The following is a 20,039-nucleotide window of genomic DNA, read 5'->3' as shown; positions in this document are numbered from 1 at the left end:
CCTGGGATGGAGGCTCCAACACACAGAATTGCAAGAGGCTGCAGAGGGTTATAGACTCAGCCAGCTCCATCACAGGTACAACTACCCCGCACCCCCCCCCCCCCCCCCACCCTTGAGGACATTTCAAGAGGCAGTGCCTCAAGAAGGTGGCATCCATCACTAGGGATCCTCACCATCTGGGACATGCCCTCTTCTCCTTACTACCATTGGGGAAGAGGTACAGGAGGTACAGAAATATCACGATCAATGATACAGAAATGGCTTCTTCTCCTCTGACTTCAGATTTCTAAACAGTCCATGAGACCCCTAACACTAACTCATTATTTTTTTGTTGCACTATTTATTTTTGTAATTTATAGTATTTTAAATCTTTGTACTGTACTGCAGCTGCACGCAAAACCTTTCTGGTTATCAGAATATGCAAATCAGAATATATGTAAAGTTAGTATAGATCCAACTTTGCAAACGTAGACAAGTTCGAGGTGACACAAAGATTGCTGGCATTGTGGGTAGTGCAGAAGATTGCCAAAGGATACAGCAGGATATGGATCAGTTGCAGATATGGGCTGATAAATGGCAGATGGAGTGTAATCTGATAAGTGTGAGATGTTGCACTTTGGGAGATCAAATGTAAAGGGAAGGTACACAGTTAATGGCAGGACCCTTAACAGCATTGATGTACAGAAGGATTTTTTATTTTTGTATTTTATTTTTATTTACAGCGTGGTAACAGGCCCTTCCGGCTCAATGAGTCCACGCCGCCCATTTTTTAAACCCATATTACGTCTTTTTTTTAAACCCTACCCATACGTCTTTGGAATGTGGGAGGAAACCGGAGCACCCGGAGGAAACCCACGCAGACACGGGAGGACGTACAAACTCCTTACAGACAGCGACGGGAATCGAACCCCAATCGCTGGCGCTGTAATAGCGTTGCGGTAACTGCTATGCTACCGTGCCGCCCCTAAGATCTTGGGCTGTCAGTCCACAGCTCCCTGAAAGTGGCTGCACAGGTTGATAAGGTGGTAAAGAAGATGTATGGCTTTTTTTTGGGTTGAGGCACTGAGTTTAAGAGTCAGGAAGTTATGTTGCTCTGGTTAGGCCACATCTGGAGTATTGCATTCAGTTCTAGTTGCCCCGTTATAGGAAGGATGTGGGGGCTTTGGAGAGGGTTCATTGGAGGTTTACCAGGATTCTGCCCAGATTAGGTGGCATGTGCTATAAAGAGAGGTTAGATAATCTAGGGTTGTTTTCTCTGGAGTGGTGGAGGCTGAGAGGAGACCTGATAGAAGTTTATAAAATTATGAGTGGCATAGATAGACAGCTAGCACCTTTTCCCTAGTGTTGAAACGTCTAATAGTAGAAGGCAAGCATCTAAGGTGAGAGGGGGAAAGTTCAAAGGAGATGCATGGGGCAAGTTTTTTTTACACACAGAGTAATGGATGCTTGGAATGCACTGCCATGGGTGGTGGTAGAGGCAGCTATGATAGAGGCAGACATGATAGAGGCATTTAACAAGCTCTTAGATAGGCAGATGACTATGCAGAGAATGCAGGGACATGGACATTGTGCAGGCAGAAGGGATTAGTTTAATTAGATGCCATTAGCTTGATTAGTTCAGCATAACATCAGGCCTGTTCCTGTGCTGTATTGTTTTATGTCCTATCCATACAAGGTCCATCACAGTGAAGAATGAGGCAACTCGTTTGAAAATGTAAACTATTAATAGACATTAATTAGATTTGAGAAGTTGTGATTTTTAAAATTAGTAAATGCAACTGCCCCTCACACTCACAAACTGGTGAATTTTTCCTGTCATTGCTGGTAATCAGAAATCATTAATAAAATGATCATAAAATAAACTTATTAAAATTGAGTAATGGCCCAGGAAGCTGAAGTTTATATTTCTCAATTTTGTTTCTAACGGATGTAACGTGATTGCAAAATGAGTACAATTGGTGACCCAGGCAACATATGACATATATACACATATCCACTTCTTGATAATTGACAGCTGAGAATATAAAGCTTTTACTGGTCTGTTGTTGATAAATTATCTACCCCACACTAATTTTCTTCAATTCTCTAAATTCAAATGGATAAAAATAGCATTAAATAAATACTGATATTATCTGATGATTATTAATAGTTAAAAATTGACTCCTGCCAAACCAATATCGCTATAGATTTGTTCTTAAGGCCAGCAAATGTTGACAATTTTTTTTTCCTGGCAATTGTCATTTTAAAGGAAAAGGAAAACAAAGGTACTTTGACTTTCTTATTATATTTGAATACTAGAATTTTACTAATAAAAAACTGTACTATTAGACTAGTTCGCAAACACGTTACAAGGCAGAAAATTCCTTGTTCAACACGTACCTTTTTCCCAGGGTTGAAATGTCTAATGCCAGAGGGCATGCAATTAAGGTGAGAGGGGGCAAGTTCAAAACCGGGCAATTTTTTTTAAGCACACAGAGCGGTGGGTGGCTGGAATGCGCTGCCAGGGGTGGGGGTGGAGGCAGATATGATAGAGGCATTCAAGAGGCTCTTAGATAGGCACACTAGTGTGCAGGAAATGGAGGGATATGGGCATTGTGTAGGCAGAAGGGATTAGTTTAGTTGGGCATTTGATTACTAATTTAATTAGTTCGGCACAACATCGTGGGCTGAAGGGTCTGTTCCTGTGCTGTTCTATGTTCTATACATTGTTGGTCCCAGAACCCCAACACATTCCAAGCGAACTTTAATGAGAATCTCTTTCCCATTGATGTGAAACATAATTTGATGTTAACATTAACAACTGTAATTTATCTTCTACTACCCATACCAACAAAATGTTCTTTTCTGACTGCCAGTACTGCCTTGTGGTGAAAAGCTTAGATGTGGCTGAATTTTCAAAGTGTGCCCAGGAGAGCTTTTTGAGTTGAGAGAAGGGCACCATTTGACCTAACTGTTTGGAATGTAGCCAGGAATGTGGGCATGTCAGTTCAAGAGCATTTTGGAGATACTAACCATCGATCTTAAGATTGTTGCGGAGACAGACAAAAGTGAAAAAGAAATTAAGACCCAGAATTGGCAGAAGGCCAGTTTCAATAACGACCTTGCTAGAAATGGAAGGGGGGCAGTTCGTTGCAGGTTGAGTCTACGTGCAACTAGTGGGAGTCATTCAAAAATGAAACAGTCAGAGTTCACAGCCGACAAGTTCCCATAAAGGTGAAAGGCAAGACCAGCAAGTCCAAAGAACCCTGGATGTCAAGGGATATCAAGGGCTGGATAAAATAAAAATAAAAGCATGTAGCAGGTATAAAGAACTGAAAACAAGGGAGGCCTTATGAGGGTATAGAAAGTGCAGGAGAGTGAAGAGGGGGCATGAAATAGTACTGATGGAGAAGATTAAGGAAAATCCCACAGCATTTCATATATATTCAGAGCAAGAGGGTAACCAAGAAAAGATCAGGGGCTATTAGGGATCGGGGGGCAATCTGTTTATAGAGCAGGAAGATGCACACAATGTCTTAAATGGATACTGTCCATCTGTATTCACTAAGGAGAAGATTGCAGATGGAAAATTCAGGGATGCGGGGGCCGGAGTTGAGGTGGGGAGGTTGAAATTCTAGAACAAGTTACTATTTAAAAGGAGAAGGTGTCAGCTGTCACAGAAGGCTTAATCCACAGGTCCTGATGAAATGCATCACAGGATGCTATGGGAGGCAAGGCAGGGGATTGTTGAGACTCTGACAGAAATGTTCAAATCTTCTCTGGCTTCAGAAGACCGGCCAGATGACTGAAGTACAGCAGTGTGCTATCTTTATTTGAGAAGGGAAGTAGGGATAAACCAGGTAATTACAGGTTAGAGAGTCTAACAACAGTGACAGGGAAATTACAAGAAACAATTATGAGAGACAGGATTAATCTGCACTTGGAGAGGCAGGGATTAATCAGATATAGTCAGTTTGGCTTTAGTTATGGGAGATCCTATCTGACCAAAATGATTGAATTTTGAGGTGGCAGCTAAGTAAGTTGATAATGGCAGTGAGACCTTGTTGTTGCTTACATACCCCAGTGATGTGATGTGAATGTAGGAGGTATGATTAGCAAATTGGAGACACAAAAGACTGCAGATGCTGGAATGCTGCAACAAACGATCTGCTGGAGGAACTCAGCAGGTCGAGCAGCATCCGTAGGAGGAAAGGAATTGTCAACATTTCGGGATGAAATCCTGTGTCAGGACTCTGATTAGGAAGTGGACACAAAAATTGTTGACGTTGATAGTCAAGAGTTTGGCTACAAAATATTAACGAGTTGGTGAGATGGGCAGAGCAATGGCAATAGAATTTAATCCTGAAAAATGTGAGGTGATGCATTTTAGGAGGATTTATCAGGCTAGGATATACTCAGCAAATGGTAGGATACTAGGAAATACTGAGAAGCAGAGGGACCCTCGTCTACATGCCCAAGGATCCCTGAAGGCAGCAGCAGATAGGTAGTTGAGGCAGTAAATGAGATACTTACTGAGGGACAGAACACAAAAGGAGAGAGGTTATGGTGCAACCATATAAAACATTAGTTAGGCCATGCTGGAGTACCCTGTGCAGTTCCTGTCACCACACTACAGAAAGGACATGATTGCATTGAAGAGGGTGCAGAGGAGATTCACCAGAATGCTGCCTGGAATGGAGCATTTTTGGGCTATGAAGAAAGACTTGATAGAACATTAGAACATAAGAAAGAGGAGCAGGAGGAGGCCATCTGGCCCACCGAGCCTGCTCCGCCATTCAATAAGATCATGGTTGATCTGGCCGTGGACTCAGCTCAACCCACCTGCCTTTTCCCCGTAACCCTTAATTCCCCTACTATGCAAAAATCTATCTAACTGTGTCTTAAATATATTTAATGAGGTGGCCTCTACTGCTTCCCTGGGCGGAGAATTCCACGGATTCACTTCTCTCTGGGAAAAGCATTTTCTCATCATCTCTGTCCTAAATCTATTCCCCCCAATCTTGAGGCTATGTTCCCTGGTTCTAGTCTCACCTACCAGTGGAAACAACCTTCCTGCCTCTATCTTATCTATTGCTTTCTTAATTTTATATGTTTCTATAGGATTTCCTCTCATTCTTCTGAATTCCAGTGAGTATCGTCCCAGGCAACACAATCTCTCCTCATAGACTAACCCCCTCATCTCTGGAATCAACCTGGTGAACCTCCTCTGCACCGCCTCCAGAGCCAGTATATCTTTCCTCAAGTAGGGCGACCAGAACTGCACGCAGTACTCCAGGTGCGTCCTCACCAGTACCCTGTACAGTTGCAGCATAACCTCCCTGCTCTTAAATTCAATCTCTCTGGCAATGAAGGCCAACATTCCATTTGCCTTCTTGATAACCTGTTGCACCTGCAAACCAACCTTTTGCGATTCATACACAAGCACTCCCAAGTCCCTCTGCACAACAGCATGCTGCAAGCTTTCACCATTTAAATAATAATCTGACTTTAATTGGAGGAAGATATAAAGGGGATGTCAGGAGTAAGTTTTTTTTCCCCCCACACAGAGAATGGTGGCTTCATGGAACTCACTGCCAGCAGAGGTTGTGGGGGCAGAAACGTTAGGGACATTTAAGAGACTCTTAGATAGACACATGAACGATAGAGAAATGGGGGGCTATGTAGAAAGGAAGGGTTAGATAGATCTTAGAGCAGGATAAAATGTCGGCACAACACTGTGGGCCAAAGGGCCTGTACTGTGCTACAATTTTATTTTCTATGTTCTATTTTCCTTCCAAAGTGGATGACCTCGCACTTACCAACATTGTGCTCCATCTGCCAGACCCTTTCCCGCTCACTTAACCTGTCTATATCTCTCTGCAGACTTTCTGCATAATTTGATTTTCCACTCAATTTAGTGTCATCAGCAAACTTAGATACGCTACACCGGGTCCCTTCTTCTAAATTGTTAATGTGTATCGTGAACAGTTGCGGGCCCAGCACCGACCCCTGCGGCACCCCGCTCACCACTGATTGCCGACCAGAGAAACACCCATTTATCCCAACTCTCTGCCTTCTATTGGTTAACTAATCCTCTACCCATGCTAATACATCACCCCCAACTCCATGCATCCTTATCTCATAGATAAGTTTTTTATGCAGCACCTTGTCAAACGCCTTCTGAAAAACTAAGTATGCAACATCCCACTGCGCTCATCATATCCTCAAAGAACTTCAGTAAGTTTGTCAAACAGGACCTTCCCTTCCTGAATCCATGCTGAGTCTGCCTGATGGAACCACTTCTATCCAGATGTCTCGCTATTTCTTCCTTAATGATAGCTTCAAGCATTTTCCCCGACTACAGACATTAAGCTAAATGGCCTATAGTTACCTGCCTTTTGCCTACATCCTTTTTTAAACAGTGGCATGACATTCACTGTCTTAGCAAAGACAAATAGGCTAGGTTTATTTTCTTTGGAGCACAGATAGCTGTTTCAGGTGTACAAAATTACAAGTGGCAATACATACTGCAGATATTGAGAAATTTTCCCCATGACAGGGGTGTCTACAGGTTTAAGGTAAAAGGGTAGGATATTTAGAGAGGAATTTTGCTGAACAATTTTTTCACCAGAGGATGGTTGAAATCTGGAACACACTGCCTGAGAGGATGGTGAAGGCAGGTATTCTCACATTTAACAAGTATTTGGAAAAGCACTTGAAATGTCATGGCACAGAAGCTAGGAGCTGAGATCTGGAAATTGGGATTGGCATAGATAGGAACTGGATGGCCACATGGACATGGCGGCTGCAGGGTCCATTCTGTACTGTGTGTGCTTAACTCTATTTTGTTTATACATACGCTCTCCTACATAACAATTTCTTACACAACCTTTTCCTTTCTTCCCAATTCCTCCCCCATCAACATTTATGGGGTGGTGGCATTGAAGGTATGCATTCCATTTCTAAAAAGACTATTGAATGGTTCCCTTATACAATGAGATGGACTCTGACCTCACGATCTACCTTGTTGTGAGCTTGCACCTTATTGCACTGCATTTTCTCTGTAGCTGTGACACTGTTTTTACCCTGTACTACATCAATGCACTTTGTACTAACTCAATGTAACTGCACTGTGTAATGAATTGACCTGTAAGATCGGTTTGTAAGACAAGCTTTTCACTCTACCTCGGTACAAGTGACAATAATAAAACCAATACCAATGAAGAGTTGAACACAAATTCTAGAATGGCATACACATAGAATGAGAGAGAGCTGCACTAGTGGAGGCACTGCCTTTCAGAGGAATCATTAAACTGAAGGCTGCTGGTGCTATTCAAACAAAGGGAAAGTGCCACTGGTGTCCTGGCTAAAACAAAATTACCTGGGTATGTTATTTCACTGGTTTAAATTGGCTGCTGCTCTTCCTACTTAGGTATAGTACCTGGACTTCAAAGTACTTCATTGATTGTAAAGCACTTTGAGATACTCTGAAGCTGTAAAAGCTATTCTATAAACATAAGAAAACCTTTGGTCATTTGCCTGGGCTGGGAAAGGCAAAAATTGAGATTTATCATAACAGATCAATCTTAGTAATGTAACAACTCCATGCCTTTGATGTCTGATTAACTCACCATGACATTTACATTTTGTAGTTATGCAGAACGTTCAAATGTTTTTCGAAGTACAAACCATCTAATCTTTCCAAGACAGTGATTGTCTTTTAACGAGAAAGAACATGCTTCAAGATACTTGCACAAAAGTTAACATTGGATCGTTTTCCAAGATACAAACCATCTAACCTTTCCAAATCAGTTTCACTTTTTCACGAGAAAAACAGATTTCAAAATACCTGCGAAAAGGTTAACTGTATACATGCAAAATTTACCTGTCATATTTGAATTCATGCTGTAACATAATTATAATTTGCTAACTGCTTTTGTCCATAAGCTCTCTGACTGAATAGCATTGCATAAGACTACATTAAACCCTGTAAGCAAATTACTGCAAGTAGGATCATAAATCCTTAAGTATGCATTCCAGCAAGGTCAGAGGGAATAAAGCTCACTGACTGGCAACGTGGTTTCATGAAAACATGAAACAAAGAGTAGGTGAGCAAACTGTACGTAAAAATTATGGGATGTTATTGTTTTTTGACCATAGCCTAATTTATTACAAGCATGACCTCAGATAAATTGCTGCACATCTGAAATTAAGCACGACTGGTGTCTTTGGCAAACAAGTAAAGCAACAGGTTTTGATCTCTGACTTACAGAATAAAGCTCTGCAACCAACCCTAATAACTGTAAGCTTTGCATTAGTAAAACCTATTCACAAGGCAAATGACCCATGCCCTGCAAAGGGACATATGGACAGAATGATGCCAAATCTAGTTAAATGCAATGCTGTAATATTCTCTAGAAGCAAAAAAGAAAGCTGAATAAATGCCACTGATGATTGACAGTAGGATTTTTGGGAATCCTGGTTTACAAATTATCGAAAACTATTTTACAGATGCAAAAGGGAATGGAAAATGCAGGACATCAAATTTAGAATATCAAATCTTGAATTATACAGAAAACAAATCTTATTAAAATGGGAGAGTTCTGGTTAGTGCTCAACAGCCTACAAGAGGAATGATACTCGCGTCCAGAAGCAGGTGCAGTGATAATTCACGAGGCTTACACTGAATATGTGAATTACTGTTTTATAGCTCCCCGAAACAGTTCAAAATGATCAAAATGTAAAAAATACAAAATGTGCAGTGAATCAGTTAATGTTCCAGACCAATGATTTTATCAAAACCAGAAGATGTTGGAGACTTATAGGATTGGCTACATTTATAGGAAATGAACTCTTTCCTCTAGAACTTACTGCTATAATATTTACAAGCCACAAATCACTAAATGGACTCAGAATGAAAATGCCAAAGTTGGTTTGGAGTGTAGTCACTATTGCACCATAAGAAAAACAGCACCAAACTTGCACACAGCAAGCCCATATCACTGATCATGTGATTTATTTTTGTTTAGTGGTGTTGGCTGAGAATTTGATAACATCACAGTAACAACTCCACAGAGTACTTGACTCATACAGCACAGCAATGGGCTCCACTTGCCCGCATTTATACCCTCCTATCTTTATCTAGCAAAGTGAGTGTCCAAATATCACATTTCACATATATCACATTGAGGAATTTAAGATAGAGGGACATGTGGGAGGAAGGGGTTAGATAGTCTTGGGTGTGGTTTGAAAGGCGGCACAACATGGTGGGCCAAAAGGCCTGTATTGTGCTGTACTGTTCTATGGTTCTGTCTCTTCATCACAGTACTGGACCTGATTCCACCACCTCCTCTGGAAGTGAGTTGCACATATCATGACTCTCTGTGCAAAAAACACTTTCCCCTATGGCCTCTTGGTTTTGATACCCCTACAATAGGAAAAGAAAAGTTCTTTCAAAATAGTGCCACCATCTTCCACATTAACACGAGAACAATCAGGGCCATAATTTAAGGTATCATCTGAACACTCCTTCAGTAATCTCACAAAGTGACAACCTAGATTTCTGTATCAATCTTTGATCTCACAGCTTTCCGACTAAGAAGCAAGCGTGACATCAACTGAGCCACAGCAAAAGGTCTGAAAACTAACTGAATCTTCTTTTATATCACCTGAACATCTACAAGATAGGATGAGATGAATCTTCTTTTAGCAAAAAAAGACAGTAAAAAAACCTAGTAAATGCACAAACAGATCTTTGTATGCTAATGCAAGAGATGCAGAAGGGAAATAGGAAGACAAAAACTATGCTGTCCAGTACAAAAGGAAGACAGGCCAAGATTGTACATGGCTTTGGCGAGACTTGGGCTACTGTGAGCAGTTTTGGTCTGTGTACCTGGAAGAGGACGTGCTTGGAATTATGCAGCATAAATCCACTCAATCTAAAGAAAGATTAAGATTGCTTTATCTGACTGGAATTTAAAACTTTCAGTGTATCAGGATAAGGGGTTAGGCATTTAGGGACAAAACAAGGAGAAATTTATTTACACACAAGACTAAAAATGTTTACAATTCTCTGTACCTCAATCAGTATATTTAGTGCTGAGATCTATAGTCTTCAGGATAAAGGGAATCTGGGGAAAAGAGGAACATAGAGAAAAAAAATGAGAGGGGAAAAATTTATAGGGAACTGAGGGGCAAGTTTTCCACATAGAGGGTGATGACTATCTGGAATGAACTGCCAAAGGAAGTAATGGAGGCAGATACAATTACAATGTTTAAAAGACATTTGGGCAGGTATTTGGATTGGAACGGCATACACAGATTAGGATTTAATGTGGCCAGATGAGATTAGTGTAGATAGGTATCAGTATGGATGAGGTGGGCTGAAGGGGCTATTTCTATGCTGTACAATTCTATGATTCTATGAAAACAGACTCAAGAAATAGGATCAGCCGTAATCATTGACAATTAGATCATACCCATTTATGACTATCTGTACAATTAATTTATCCACCTTTTAGTCGATGCAGCATGCATTTAGATATAATACCTTTAAATTCTTGTTGCAATGTACTTCAGTTACCTAGGTTAAAAGCTTTCTTTGGTCAAATGGGATGTTTATATTCTCTCCACAAATGCACTCAGATTCCACCCAGTACTTAACTTGCTTTTAACTGATATATCACCAAAGGTTTCCATGACTTTCATGTTTGATTTACCATTTGCAATGATATGGCTTTTTAAAAAAAAAATAGATACATATTTGTTCTGATCTGGAATGGTTACCATGTTATTTGCAGAGAAGATTTATAAAAATGACACTGGAAATGCAGGAGTATATGTATTAAGAAAGGATGAACTTACCATGTTATTTGCAGAGAAGATTTATAAAAATGACACTGGAAATGCAGGAGTATATGTATTAAGAAAGGATGAACGGACTGGACATCTTTTCTCCTGAGAAAAGCCTGAATTAATTGAACATATTACAGCACAGGAACAGGCCCTTTGGCCCACGATGCCGATACAAACTTATCCCATCTGCCTGCACATGGTCTTATATACGTCCATTCCCAACCAGCTCACGTCTGTCCAAATGCCTCTTTCATGCTGCTTTTGCATCTGCTTCCACCACTTCCCCAACCACTCTATTTAAGAAAACTTGCCTTGTAAATCTCTTTTAAACTTTCCCCCTCTAACCTTAAAGCTACACCTTCCAGTATTGGACATTTCTACCCTGGGAAAAAACTCTTGACTATCTATCCTATTTATGCCTCTCTTCATTTGACATACTCAAATAGGTCACCTCCCATCCTCTAATACTCCAAAGAAAGCAATCAAAGTTTGTCCAACCTCTCCTTATAGCTAATACTTTCTAATCCAAACACCCTGGTGAACTTCTTCTGCACCCTCTCCAAAGGCTCCACATCCTTCCTGTAATGCAGCAACCAGAACTGTACTTAATACTCCAAATGTGACCTAACCAAAGTTTTATGCAACTGCAACATGACCTCCTGACTTTAATAATCAACACCCAATCGGTGAAAGCTAGTACGCCGTGTGTCTCCTTTACCACCCGATCTACTTGTGTTACCGCTTTCAGGGAGCTACAGACCTGCACCCCAAGATCAATGCTCCCAAGAGTCCTGCCATTTACTGTATGCTCTCCCCTTGCATTTGATCTCCCAAAATACAACACCTCACACTTGTCCAGGTTAAACTCCATCTGCCATTTCTCTGCCCATATTTCCAACTGGTCCTTTGACAATCCTCATTATCAACAACTCCACCAATTTGTGTGTCATCTGCAAACTTACTGGTCAGCACACCTATGTTTTGTCCAAACTAAATATCATATTACAAAGAGGTCCTATCGGTAATCCTGCAGAACACCATTGGTCACAGACCTCCAGTCAGAATAACACCCCTCCACCATTAACCTGCCTTTTATTTCCAAGCCAATTTTGAATCCAATCTACCAAGTCTCCATGGATCCCATGTGCCTTAATCTTCTGGATCAGTCTACCATGAGGGACCTTGTTGAAAGTTTTACTATAGTTCACGTATACAACATCCACTGCCCCACCCTCATCGATCATCTTCATCGCCTCCTCAAAAAACTCAAAGTTTCTAAGACATGACAAAGCCACGCTGACTATCATTGACTATATCATCAATATACACATTGACTATAAGTCAATGTTTTTCCAGACGCAAGTAGATCCTATCCCTAAGAATCTTCTCCAGTAGTTTCCCTTCCACTGACACAAGGCTCAATGGTCTATAATTTCCTGGGTTGTCTCTATTGCCCTTCTTAAATAGAGGAACAACACTGGCAGATCTCCAGTCCTCTGGGCCCTTACTTGTGGCTAAAGAGGATACAAAAATCTGTCAAGGTCCCAGCAATCTCCTCTCTAGTCTCTCTCAATAACCGGGGATAGATCCCAGCAGGCCCTAGGGACTTATCCACCATCACCTTCTTGATATCAGCATACCCCTCCCTGATCTCGCTATCCTCCATGCCCATTTCCTTGGTGAATACTGATTGCAAAGTACTGGTTTAATATCTTGCCATTTCCTCTGGATCCAGGCACAAATTCCCTCCTTTACCCTCTCCCCAGTTACCCTCATTTTTAAAGTATGTATAAAGTGCCTTGGGATTCTCTTAATCCTACTCACCAAAGACATTCCATGGCCCATTTCAGCTCTCTTGATTTCCTGTTTATGGTTTCTCCTGTTTCCTTATATTCTTCAAAGGCCCTGTCCAACTTCAGTGTTCAAAACCTTAAACATGCTTCCTTCATCTTTTTGACTAAATTTGCAACATCTTGTGACATCCAAGGTTCCCAAACCTTGTCATCCTTCCTCTCAGGAAGATGTTGGCCCTGACTTTTGACCAGCTGGCTCTTAAATGACTCCCACGTGTCAGATCTTTAAAATTATGACAGGTTTGGCAAAATTTAGAGGTATTATATCCAAATGCATGCTTTGTCTACTAAAAGGGGCATAAATTAATTTTACAAATAATCATAAATGGATATGATCTAATTGCCATTTGCCTTGACAGAAACTTGGCAGCCGCTGGTGACCAATATTGGGAACTAAATATCTCAGGTTATTTAAAATTTAAAAAGAACAAGCAAAAATGAAATGGTGGTGAGGGTGGTACTACTAACAAAGGCTGATATCAGTACAGTAGTTGGGAAGGAGCTTGGTTTGGTAGATCATGGGAAGGAATTAGAATTAAAGGTTGGCTGCAGCTATGAAGCAGCAAGGGACCTCCTCGTATTGTTCAACATGAGAACAAGTTTAACCAGGCAAATGAAGGTGTTGGCAAACTGGGCCTCTGTGTAAGGAAGCAGAGGGTTATCAGGCCATATTGGCGTGGGATGGATTTGTAAAGATGAGCCACTTGGGTCCATAAAATTGCAAACTGTCAGAGTGGAGGAAGACATCAGAGGTCTCACAGACGGGAGTGCATCTAGACTGGGGAGAAAGGATGGGAGGAAGGTAATTAAGGTAAGGTAGGAAGATACAAGCTCCATGGAGCAAGAGCAGGCTGAAGCAATGGGTCTGTGTGGACTGTCCTGCTTGTGGATCTTGGGCAGGGTTGAGAGACTAAATGACTGGAGCTGTGCAAAGAAATGAGATCTGTGATTTTCTGGGAGACAATGGCCCAAAGTTCAGTGATGGGGACATGATCCGGATGGAGCGATGAGCCAGTATCTAACAGCTGACATTCGGCCTCAGAGGTCAGTTCATCTACCCACAACAGCACCACACTTGCTTGTGGGTTTGATGTCAATATTAGGATTGATCAGGTTCAGAAGGGGGTAAATGAAAATGAGCAAGGAGAGTGAAAACTCGAGACAGTCAGTATTATTTCAGCAGTTAATGATAATTAGGTTGGAGAGGGTAAATTCCACCCAATGCCCATTGTCTAATTGTATCACAATGAGATTTAATGGCTTTACCATTACTAAATCCCCCTCAATCAACATTCTGAAGGAATCACCATAAATGCTGCCCAAAGCCAGAGCAAATTATTTACTAGGAACATCAGCAGTGTGATGAAATACTCCCCACATTCCTGCATTCTCAAGCAGCTCAACACTATCCAGGAGAAAGCAACATGATTGACAGACCATTCCGCCATGCCGAGCAGTCATGCCCTCCACTGTCACATTTTGGCTACTTTTCTCCGTGTTCACAAGTTACACTGCGTTAATCATAGCAGCCCAGCCACAACTACTAGAAGGGCAAAGAGTAGCAGGCAAACGGGCACGTTCATCATCACTCCACACACACCGTCATATTTTTTGAAAATCAAAAAAAAAGTGCAGATGTTGAAAATTTGAAATAAAAGCAGAAAATGCCAGAAAAACTCGGGTGTGGAAACAGTTACAATGTTTCCTGTCTGCAACCCTTCATCAGAACTAAGAAAGAAAAAAGTTAGTTTCTGTAGTAGATAAGGTGGGGAGGATTGATGGATGAAACAAAGGAAATTTCTCTGATAGGATGAAATAACAGGGGCAGTTAAGATAAGGTCAAGCTCCTTTGCCTGTGTAGGGTGTCGCCAATGTCACATAGCCTGACTCTACAAAGAAATGGAAAAGGAAAAAAGGACAGCAGGCAAAAATGGCCAGTTCTCAAAGCAGAAGAAAAGTGAGTTATCTAAAGTTGCAGAATTTAGTATTGAATCCCAAAGGGTGCAATATGCCCAGACAGAAGATAAAATTTTGTTCCTTAAGCTTGTGCTGGGCCTTATTATAACAGTGTAGGAGACCACAGATAGAGATGGGGAATTAAAGTGGCAGGCAATGGAAGCTCAGGCTGAGCACAGGTTCTCCACAGAACAACAACCCCTGCGTTTGGTATCTCCAACTTAGAGCAAGCCATGTTGTGAACGATGAATGCATTACCCTACACAGGAAGATATACAAGTGAATCACTGCTTCACCTATGAAGACTGTCTGGGTTCTTGGATGATGGACAGAGAAGAGGTGAAAGAACAGGTGTCACACTTTCTGTGGTTACACGGGAAAGTAAGGTATGGATGGAAGAGTGGACCAGGGAGTTGCGAAGGGAGCAATTCATTTGAATTGCAGAAAGGGAAGGGCAGTAGAATATGTGTCTGATAGTGGAATCATTTTTTTTTCCACATGTTACTTTTCCCTCATTCCAGTTAAATGAAAGCCCTGAATGCAGGAGTTCATTATCGTCACCAATTACAGGCACAAAGCCCTGGACTCATCAGCAATGTCTACATCCAGTGAGCAAATAAAAACTTTGGCCATCATGTCTTCTGCTTGCTCAGACCAAGTTCTGGAATTCTGCTTCTACATCTTCCCATTCCACTCTCCTCTAAGATGTTGCTTAAATTCTACACCCTTGGTGAAGCTGTTGCTCACAAGCACCGACAGCTCCTTCTGTCAGCTCCATTGGGCAGGAGGTACAGGAACCTGAACATGTCATGGTTCAACAACTGCCATCAGTTTCTCGAACGGACCTGAAAAACCCTAATACTACATTGGACTATGTTTCTTCTTTTTCTCTCTCAACTTGCACTAATGTTGCTATGTATATTTTGTTGTGCAAGTTTTGTATAATTTATGTTAAATTAAGTTCATGTTAATTTATAAAACACTGGAGGAACTCAGCCGGACAGGCAGCATCTATGGAGGAAAATGGATAGTTGATGTTTTAGGTCAAGACTCAAAACGTCGACTGTCCATTTCTCTCCATAGAGGCTGCCTGTCCTGCTGAGTTCCTCCAGCGTTTTGTGTTGTTCCAGATTCTAGCCTCTGCAGTCTCCTGTCTCTCTCTTATGTTAATTTACGTTTGTGATATACTGTGCTGCTGTTGCAAAGAGCGAATTTTCATAGGATTTCATAACTTTCACTGTATGTATGCTCATGACAATAAACTTGAACTTGCGTTCTTGGTGTCAAAGTTCCTATTGCCAAAGATTTCGCTGAACACAATTTGCTACCAAAAGATGGTATATATTTAAATTGGCAACAAATTAGCACTGACTAGCAGAGAGCCGGATTAACACGGCCGGGCAGACCGCTCACATCACGAGTTGATGACAACATCGCATTTAATGTTTACATCCCTTTAAAGGGAGAGGCACATCTGCCTGACAGACAGCCCACTCAGCCAATAGAATCGCGAGTCCGTATGAAATCAGCCAATCAGTATGAAGAGGTAGTCCGAGAGTTGATTGACATAAAGCAATCCTGTGACACCGGACTTTCCCCGTCCTGGGCCTCAGGCGGGTTACCGTGGGGATGACCGTGCGCCCCGGTACCGGCCACAACCGCACCCCTGCCCGCAGGAAGCTCGTCCGTGAGCGGAGAGAACATTCTCAATGAAATGCGCATTTGGCCGCAAACAGCCGCCCGCGGCAGGCAGGCTCGGTAACCGGGCAGCCGCGGAGGCCGCTGCCGCCGGCAGCCGGTGGGGAGCGCCTCACCTCTCGCCGTTATTGATGATGACGCCGCCGTTCTGCGAGTGATTCCTGTTCAGCGCCATGTTCCTCGCCGCCGCCTCCCGACTGCGCGTGACGTCACGCGTTCGTCGTGGGGTGGGGCGGGGTCGTTCCCTGGCAACTGCTGACTCAGAATGGGCGGGGGAGGGGCGCTGAGTCACGTGCGGCGGGGGGGTGTCTCTGGGGGTGTCCCTGGTGTCTGAAGGTGGGGTGGAGGGGAGGGGGAGGGGGTTTGGGAGGGGGGGACGCTGGGGGGAGGGGGTTTGGGAGGGGGGGACGCTGGGGGGGAGGGGGAGTGGGAGGGGGGGACGCTGGGGGGGAGGGGGAGTGGGAGGGGGGGACGCTGGGGGGGAGGGGGAGTGGGAGGGGGGGACGCTGGGGGGGAGGGGGAGTGGGAGGGGGGGACGCTGGGGGGGAGGGGGAGTGGGAGGGGGGGACGCTGGGGGGGAGGGGGAGTTTGGGAGGGGGGACGCTGGGGGGGAGGGGGAGTGGGAGGGGGGGACGCTGGGGGGGAGGGGGAGTGGGAGGGGGGGACGCTGGGGGGGAGGGGGAGTTTGGGAGGGGGGACGCTGGGGGGGAGGGGGAGTTTGGGAGGGGGGGACGCTGGGGGGGGGGAGGGGGAGTTTGGGAGGGGGGGACGCTGGGGGGGAGGGGTTTGGGAGGGGGACGGGGTTTGGGAGGGGGGGACGCTGGGGGGGAGGGGGAGTGGGAGGGGGGGACGCTGGGGGGGAGGGGGAGTGGGAGGGGGGGACGCTGGGGGGGAGGGGGAGTGGGAGGGGGGGACGCTGGGGGGGAGGGGGAGTGGGAGGGGGGACGCTGGGGGGAGGGGGAGTGGGAGGGGGGGACGCTGGGGGGGAGGGGGAGTTTGGGAGGGGGGACGCTGGGGGGGAGGGGGAGTGGGAGGGGGGGACGCTGGGGGGGAGGGGGAGTGGGAGGGGGGGACGCTGGGGGGGAGGGGGAGTTTGGGAGGGGGACGCTGGGGGGGAGGGGGAGTTTGGGAGGGGGGGACGCTGGGGGGGGGGAGGGGGAGTTTGGGAGGGGGGGACGCTGGGGGGGAGGGGGTTTGGGAGGGGGACGGGGTTTGGGAGGGGGGGACGCTGGGGGGGAGGGGGAGTGGGAGGGGGGGACGCTGGGGGGGAGTGGGAGGGGGGGACGCTGGGGGGGAGGGGGAGTTTGGGAGGGGGGACGCTGGGGGGAGGGGGAGTTTGGGTGGGGGGACGCTGGGGGGGAGGGGGAGTTTGGGTGGGGGGACGCTGGGGGGGAGGGGGAGTTTGGGAGGGGGGACGCTGGGGGGGAGGGGGAGTTTGGGTGGGGGGACGCTGGGGGGGAGGGGGAGTTTGGGTGGGGGGACGCTGGGGGGGAGGGGGAGTTTGGGTGGGGGGACGCTGGGGGGAGGGGGCCGCTGGGTGGGGGGAGGGGGAGTCTGGGTGGGGGGGGGACGCTGGGAGGAGGGGACACTGAGGGGAGGGGAGTTTGGGTATTGTGTAGAAACAACCTCCTCCTTTGCTGGGACTGTAGGATGCTCCAACCTGCTCTGACATTCAACTAGTGCAGGAGGCAATTTGAATGCGCAGGAGCCAATGAAGCTGCAGAGAGCAGTGGACTCTGCCCAATTTATCACAGGCATATCCCTCCCACCATCAGTAGTATCTACAGGAGGTGCCACCTCAAGAAGGAAACATCCATCGTCAAAGTCCCACACCATCCGGGCTGTGCCATCTCCTCATAGCTCCCATGGGGCGGGAGGTCCCTGAAGTCCCACACCACCAGGTTCAGGAACAGTGACTTTCCTTCAACCATTCGGTTCTTGAACCAGCCGGCACAACCCTAATCACTGCAGTTCAGCAGCACTGTGACCACTTTGATCACTTTGCACTAAAATGGACTTTGTATTTTTTTTTGTTCTAATTGTGTTCTTTCTTGTAAAAGTAATTTATAATTTGTTTTTAATTTATGTTTTTCTTGTCAATGCTGCTTATATGATGCTCTGTGGCTGCTGCATGTAAGTTTTTCATTACACCTGTACATACATATACTTGTGCATATGACAATAAACTCAACTCTGAGGTCTTCCAGCCGCACAAGCTCATTGTGACATTGAGTTGGATCATTACAACATCCATCCTCAGCTCAATTTACTTGCCTTCTATAGTATTTTGTTTGGGGGGTTGAATATGGAATTTCTTCAGCACAACATCTGATCTATAGGTCAAGTCCAGTGTAGGAAGTAAAGTTGTTTGGAAGAGATCTTCTGCCCCACACACCTCTCATCCTAAGAGGAGAACTCTTGATCTCCTAATCTACCTCATTGTGGCCCTTGCACTTTATTTGTCTACCTGATCTGCACTTTCTCTGTAACTGTAACACTATATTCTGCATTCTGTTTTCCTTTTTACTACCACTGATAGTTAAGACTAGAACTAGGGGGCATGGCCTCAAGATTCAGGGGAGTTGATTTGGGACGGAGATGAGGAGGAACTGCTTTTCCCAGAGAGTAGTGAATCTGAAGAATTCTCTGCCCAGGGAAGCAATGGAGGCTACCTCATTAAATATATTTAAGACACAGTTAGATTTTTGCATAGTAGGGGAATTAAGAGTTATGGGGAAAAGGCAGGTAGGTGCAGCTGAGTCCACGGCCAGATATTATTGAACGGTGGAGCAGGCTCGATGGGCCAGATGGCTGACTCCTGCTCCTATTTCTTACGTTTTATGTACCTCAGTGTACCTATATATGGAATGATCTGTCTGGATGGCACGCAAACAAAAGCTTTCCGCTGTACCTCAGTACATGTGACAATAATAAACCAATACCAGATATGAAACTCCCTACATAGATGCTGTCCCAAGGAATACAACAGGAGAGCGATTAAGTTAATAGGCTAGGATCCAGTGGTCCAGTTTACTTATCTGGTGACATGAGGTTGAATTCCACCAAGACAACATCTATTCAAGTACCTGTATTGGCCTAAATGTGACTCCAGCCCCACCTATGTTGTTACCCCTTACCTTCCTCCCAATGTGGCTTAGCAAGTCCCTCAGTTGCAGAACCAATTAGAGATGGACTGTCAGTATTGGCCCTGCCAATAATGTCCACATCCTGTAAAATAAATTAATTAAAGACAGCCTTGGGACTATTTTGAACAAAAGTAGAGAGCTGTCCCCTGTGTAATGGGTAATATTTACTACGCACCTTGCACCAACACAATTCTTTGTGGATACTTGCAGTGCGCAAATTAGCTGGCACGTTTTCTGTATTGCAACTGTCACTATGTTACTCTGTAAAGCACTTGAGGGCAGCACAGTGGCACAGCTAACAGAGCCTCGCAACACCAGAGACCAGGGTTCAATCCTTACCACAGGTGCTGTCTGTGTTTGCAATGTCCCTGTGACTGTGTGGGTTTCCCCTGGGTGCTACGGTTTCCTCCCACATCCCAAAGATGTGTGGGTTGGTAGGTTAATTGGCCACTGTAAATTGTCCCTACTGTGTAGGCGAGTGGTAGTATCTGGAGAGAGCTGATAACAATGTGGCAAGAATGAAATAGGAGTAGTGTAGGATGAGTGGTTGATA

General features: G+C 44.6%; 1 protein-coding gene across 2 annotated transcripts in view; it reads right to left on the bottom strand.

The window, feature by feature from the left end:
- Positions 1-16,570, bottom strand: part of LOC127585540 (WW domain-binding protein 2-like) — a 56,297-nt gene extending 39,727 nt beyond the window's left edge. For both annotated transcript variants that reach the window (XM_052043089.1, XM_052043090.1), the window contains exon 1: positions 16,457-16,570. In XM_052043089.1, the coding sequence (XP_051899049.1) occupies positions 16,457-16,515 (59 nt within the window). In that variant the 5' untranslated portion in view covers positions 16,516-16,570. The remainder of the gene's footprint in view (positions 1-16,456) is intronic.
- Between the last annotated feature and the right edge of the window lie 3,469 nt (positions 16,571-20,039).

The sequence above is a fragment of the Pristis pectinata genome, chromosome 33, assembly GCF_009764475.1.
Source record: "Pristis pectinata isolate sPriPec2 chromosome 33, sPriPec2.1.pri, whole genome shotgun sequence".
Lineage (NCBI taxonomy): Eukaryota > Metazoa > Chordata > Chondrichthyes > Rhinopristiformes > Pristidae > Pristis > Pristis pectinata.
The sequence above is the reverse complement of the archived record's forward strand: the minus strand, read 5'-3'. Positions and strand labels throughout refer to the sequence as shown.